The sequence below is a fragment of the Arachis ipaensis genome, chromosome B06 (genome assembly GCF_000816755.2).
Source record: "Arachis ipaensis cultivar K30076 chromosome B06, Araip1.1, whole genome shotgun sequence".
NCBI classification, from domain to species: Eukaryota; Viridiplantae; Streptophyta; class Magnoliopsida; order Fabales; family Fabaceae; genus Arachis; species Arachis ipaensis.
The window spans coordinates 111,407,740-111,414,114 of record NC_029790.2 but is presented as its reverse complement, the minus strand read 5'-3'; the positions used below and the strand labels follow the sequence as shown (position 1 = coordinate 111,414,114).

The window sequence follows — 6,375 nt, the reverse complement described above, 5'->3', positions numbered from 1 at the left end:
TTATAATTTATTTTATTTAATATTTATTAATTATTATAATAATTAATAAATGTTAAATAAAATAAATCGATTGTTTTGGACTAATTTTTTTTTTATCAAATACTTTCGTTTAATGCAGATTCCAAAAAGAAGACTATCGTGTTAGCACTTTCTATCACACTTCCAATAGTACTCTGTGCGCTACTTCTAATCTTCTGCGTTTATTATAGAATCCGAAAGAAACGTCAAGGTAAACTTTTCTTTAATTTGTTTTCTTTTTAATATATTTGTTTAATTAATTAATATATACAATATATCATATCCATACCCAGTTGAACATTTGGAATAACGTAGAGCTCACATAATCTTGATTTTCCTTGATGATGATTTTCTTTTATAAAGAGAAAACCATGCCAGAAGAAAATAAAGAGGAAAGAACACAAGAAGATTTAGAGCTTCCCATCTACGACCTTGATACAATAGTGAAGGCCACTAATAACTTCTCAATCGACAATAAAATTGGAGAAGGAGGATATGGGCCAGTATACAAGGTAAATACAAAAAAAATTATTAGGAGTCCTAAGTCATCCAATAGTAAAAATTAGAGACTCATATGCAGTTGTTATAATGCAAAGTTGATAATCGAAAATCATTAAATGAATTGATATATTTAACCAAATTATCATCTAACAGTTCTCAACTATTAACTCACGTGAAGCCAAAATAGATGTAAGCTTTTACCATTGTAAAATATAAGGCATGAATAATTTTATAAAAATGAATTAGCTTCCAATCTTGCTTGTACTATGAAAATACAGGGTGCACTTGCAACTGGACAAGAAATTGCAGTTAAACGACTTTCAGGAAGTTCTACACAAGGAATGATTGAATTTAAGAATGAAGTAATACTGTGTGCTAAACTTCAACATCGGAATCTTGTCAGGGTTCTTGGATGCTGCATTGAAGGAGATGAGAAAATGCTAGTTTATGAATACATGTCTAACAATAGTCTAGACTTGTTTCTTTTTGGTTAGTGCACATATATATTTAATTTCTTTTCAAAACCTAAACTTCTTTATTTTATAGTTCCTTCTAGTGTTCTGTCCCGTTATCTTTCGCCAAAGAACTAACATCAATGATGGACAATCATATATCAGATCCAACTCAAAGCAAAATTTTGGATTGGAGCAAGCGCTTTGACATCATTTGTGCAGTTGCTCGAGGGCTTCTCTACCTTCATCAAGATTCCAGATTAAGAATTATACACAGAGATCTTAAAGCAAGTAATATTTTATTAGACCAGAATATGAATGCAAAGATTTCGGACTTTGGCATGGCAAGATTGCGCAGGGGAGATCAAGATGAAGGGAATACGAATAGAATTGTTGGAACATAGTACGTTCTTTGATTATATAATTTTCTCTATTATGCAATGATTGAAAATCAAACTAATCATGTTGTTATTGTTTTTAGTGGTTATATGGCTCCAGAATATGCTATTGATGGCTTGTTCTCCACAAAATCGGATGTATTTAGCTTTGGTATACTACTGTTAGAGATTATAAGTGGAAAGAAAAATAAAGGACTTACCTATTCTGGCAATACTTATAATCTCATGGCGCATGTAAGTCAATTAATTAGCCATTTTAATTTCCGTTATTATAATTATGAAGTTGATGTAAGTAACAAGTGATTGAATTGTGTTATTATAGGCATGGCGGTTGTGGAATGAAGGCAACTTAAACGAATTGATTGATGAATGTTTAAGGGATTCATCATCATTTATTGTTCCAACAGAAATGTTTCGTTGCATTCATATTGGTCTTTTATGTTTGCAACGGCATCCGGATGATAGACCAACAATTACATCGGTGGTTAAGATGTTGAACAATGAGAACACACTGCCACAACCAAAGGAACCTGGTTTCTTGATACATGAAGTATCTACCGATCGTGAAAGAAGGGATACTACTTCTTCCATAAATGAAGCATCTGTCTCATTGTTGAAACCTAGATGAACATATTCATCAACGGTCTTCTAAGGCATATTATGGACATGTTTTGGTAGCTGAGTTGTTAGTACATTAGCACTTTCAAACACATATTTTTGTTTGATCTTCTTAGGATTGTTAATGTATATTTGTTGCCAATATATACCACTTACTTGATAATTCTGAGTGTTATTCTATTCAGTTATTTAATGTTGTTTAGCAAATTATATCTATATTGTACTTTGCTGTATGCATTGGCAGAGCTTCTTTGTGATAATGGGAGGTCATAGTATTAAGTTGTTAAATGGTCCCTTTTTTTTTCTTTGGTGGTTATAGTAGTTTTGTAAATCATTCTTCATTGAATATATTTAGCTTTCCTTTTCTTTAAATACCATCAAAGATCCATTTTTCTATTTTTATTTATTTCTATCTTTATTTTGAATTTAGATATTCTGAAGTAAAAAAATTGATAAAGTAATAATTAATAAATTAAAGAGATTAATCACTATTGAATTTATAATTTTCAATCTATGTGAACGTCGTTATTTTAATTTAAGCAGGACTAACCGATTACTTTATCACTATATTACTTTTTCACTTTAAAAGATCTTAATCGCTTAATTTCATATTATAATTATGAACAATATTTTTTAAGTTGATATTTAGAAGCACAAACTAATTATTTTAAACTATAATGATTTTACTTAAAGAAATTTAACTATGAAATACCAAATAATATAAACAAATAATTTCAAAACTGTTTTATTAATTTTAATATTTTATGATAATGCAAACGAGTTTTCAATTAATAAAGTATAAAATAAATAAACTAATTTCACATGATTTATTAAATAAGAAGCAATTATAAACTTATAAATGTTTATTAAACCACCAATTTCGCCTCCCGAGTTATCATGAGGCTAGCAAAAATGACTATTATTTTTTCACTAAGAAAAAATATTGAATACTCTTGGATTTATTCACGGAATAACAAAAATAATTGATCAATAAGATATTTATCGATAAATTTATCGTCCAAAACAATCCGACGGTATAACCGTCGGCAATAATTATTACTATTAGATTGTAAAATCCAACAGTAATTATCGGCAAATTTTGCGACAAATTCTTTGCCCAAAATCTATTTGATTATTGGCGGAACTTTTTTGCTGGTAATTTTGGCACCACACTATTTTGTTTCCCACCTAATTACTATCAGATTTTTCTCCCGATAAAACCGACGATAAATTCAATTTTTTGTTTTTTTTAATACAATTAGTAGTCAAATTTCATTTTTTTTATTTTATTAAATATCAAGTCTACGAATAAAATAAAAAGTCAAATAAATAAAATACATAATAAAATAGTTTATAACAAAATCCTAATCACTATGGATCCTGATAGTCATCGTCATCATTTCTCTGGTCCTACTAAGGCAGCAGACTAGGCGGTGATGTTGGTGCCCCTCTAGCAGGGTCACTACTAGCAGCAGCGTCGTTACCATTAGCGTGCATCTACTCTTGGTACACCGCCATCTGTTGAAGCTGCTCCAGCTCCTGCCTAAGCTCTAGCTTGAGGGAATCTGTGCCTGACATGCATCCGAGGACCTCGTTATACCTCTCATCAGACTACTACAACCGTTGAGCCTGTTAGTGAAGGCTTTGGGTGAGATTCTGGACCAGCTCCCTCAAATCGACGCTGTCCTCAGGATTGACAGTGCGGCTGGTAGTAGAGGCAGATGAAGCCCTCGATGTGGAGGTGCAGAGATTGTTGGCGAAGAACGATTCCAACTTGTAGATGCGATTCTTACCCGTAGATGCGATTCTTGTACAGCTCGGATGCAGTCTCACGCCAAACTATTTTAGGATCGATGACTGCATCAGCGGGATTGCTGTCGTCCTTTTCAATAGGTTAGGATTGCTGGGTTGCGGCCTTCAGTCCCTGTGTATATGCTCCTGCATAACACATGTTATTATTAGGATAACAATTAATTGAAATTTTTACGTCAAATGATGTTTACCCACATAATGATCCGCAAACTACTGATCAGCAAATCTCTCCTTATTCTCTTTTAAAGTATGACTATACTTGAAAGTCTCTGCCATCGTAGCATCACGATCCAACAACTTAGACTACATATGTTGAAACAATATGTGAAATCAAGTAATATTGACATTAAATGTCAAAGACAAAACGAACTTAATAACAAAATAAAACAAATTACATACCAGCCTGACATTTGTTTTCATGAAAGTTGCTGAGCCATTGGTATACTTCGATGACCTGACTGATGCCCTATTAACTCCATTTGTGAGACGGCGATGCCTGAATCCCTCATCAGTCTCTCAATGGACGTACAGTGCCTTCTTAATATCCGAGCAAAGCAAAATAGTGAGGTCGCTGCACTTCTTGCATCCGTCCTCCATCATCTGCTGAAGCCGCCTAGCCATCTGATGATCAAAGATCTTCCTAATCATGGCATCATGACTCTTATCCCATATAAATTTTTCTTGCACAAAGAACATTTAGCACTAGTTAATCAAAATTAAATACACAATTAAACAAAATAGAAGATCTAAACTAGCTAAAGTTTGAATCAAATTGAGTTTTTACCGCCCACTTCTAAAACTATCCCTCTCTGGTCTCAGCAGGGATCAGCTTGATGACATTGGTACACTCTTGTGTACATGCATTGTTATTTGGCACAAATCTATCAATAAAAAACTTAATATTAGTAGTTTAAATCAAATTTGAAGTAATCTATAAACTTCACAAGTATATTTAGATTTTTTAGAAATTTTGGCAAAGTTTCATCTATAATTAAAAGGCGCCAAAATTTATTTTCATCTACAATTCACTTAAACAATTCACAAACTAACCAATATGGTATTATATTTTTTAAGCAGCAACATCCATCAACAATAAAAAATTCTCAAACACTTTCAGACAGTTTAATTCTACTACCTAAATCAAACCTATCTTGAGAACCTAAATCCACTAAAACCAGAAATTGAATATAACTAAATTAAACTAACTAACTAAAATAAAAAACTTAAGATTAGCAACCACTTATGTTGAATAAGAATATCAAAACAGTTTTCATTTAAAAGACTTAAAATAGTACTCACACTGTCAAACCATTAGGCCAAATCATCATCCGTATAATGGAAGGTGATGGAGGGGCATTTGACTGGGATTCGTGACAGGATTTCAACACCGATGTGTCTGTCGCTGGATGTGGCACCATTGTCAAAATAGTGGGTTGCTCAGCAGATGGAGGTGGTAGAAGAGTCCACTTTGGTGAAGCAGCCGGACGACTTTCTAGTGGTGGCAGTCACACAGTAGAAGGAGCCATGTAGTTGGGGTTCCTGACCATGATGAACGGCTGATCCTGTGAACCCATTGCCTGAGATGTCCCAGGGGTAGTTAGAGTAGAGAACGATGACTGAGAAGTCCCAAGAGTACCAGTAGACACCCTCCCTCTACCACTACCACGAGGCCAATTCGTGACACCTCTGCCTGTAGTCATGTCTACAAAGAGCAAACTAGCAAACACATATTTCAAAAAAATATTATAATAGCAAAAATATGTCACAATCTACAACTTAGAGAAATACATGGGTGCTATGCAACTTAGTAAGAGAAACATATTAATTGAAATCAAGTACATAAAAAGCATGGTTCAATATAACTTGAAAATTTTTCAAAAAGATGTTAATAGGACAATCATCAATCCAACTTCACAATTTTAACGCATGCCAAATCAATTACCTAAACTATGCGAAATACCAACATTCAAACAATTTAGGTTTTAGTATGTCCACAAGGCATAAGTGCAGAAACTTGATAATCAAAGCAATAATCAATATGAATAAGTATCACCAAATAACAAGCAATAATAAATATTAACAAGCATCACCAAGTAAGAAGCAATAATCAATATGAACGTTCAACACAATCAAGCATTTAACCAAATAGTTCCGGTAGTATATTCATCATAACTTAACAAATTTCAAACTCCTCCAGCAGTCTCAGAATCTAGTAATTTATTCTAATCCTATCTTAACCACCTAAATCCACTAAAACAAAAAATAACTCCAACTAAGATAACTAACTAAAATCAAATTAATGAAACTAAATCTAACCAAAACCAAATTGATAAAGAGATTTGATTAGGAACTTGGATTGCAGAAAAAGAAAGGAAACAAAGCTCGGGGAAGAAGTTGCAATGGCTGCTAGAGTTGTGTCGAAGCTCGCCTGAAGGAGAGACGGACGACGAGAGGGGGCTGCCAGAATAGAGGGTGGCCGAAAATGTCGTTAAGGGAGATACGAGAGGGTTAAAGAGAGGGTGAGAGACGAGAGGGCGGAGTTACACTAAAGCTTTCCTAAAGGAGAGACGGATGAG

The 6,375-nt window shown here is 33.4% G+C and overlaps 1 protein-coding gene across 1 annotated transcript in view; it reads left to right on the top strand.

Annotated features, from left to right (window-relative positions):
- LOC107604975 (G-type lectin S-receptor-like serine/threonine-protein kinase At4g27290) overlaps positions 1 to 2,353 on the top strand; it is a 10,605-nt gene extending 8,252 nt beyond the window's left edge. Inside the window, exons 3-8 of the mRNA XM_016306705.2 lie at positions 119 to 229; positions 382 to 530; positions 798 to 1,008; positions 1,137 to 1,374; positions 1,453 to 1,603; positions 1,692 to 2,353. Coding sequence (XP_016162191.1) covers positions 119 to 229; positions 382 to 530; positions 798 to 1,008; positions 1,137 to 1,374; positions 1,453 to 1,603; positions 1,692 to 1,997 — 1,166 coding nt within the window. The 3' untranslated portion in view covers positions 1,998 to 2,353. The remainder of the gene's footprint in view (positions 1 to 118; positions 230 to 381; positions 531 to 797; positions 1,009 to 1,136; positions 1,375 to 1,452; positions 1,604 to 1,691) is intronic.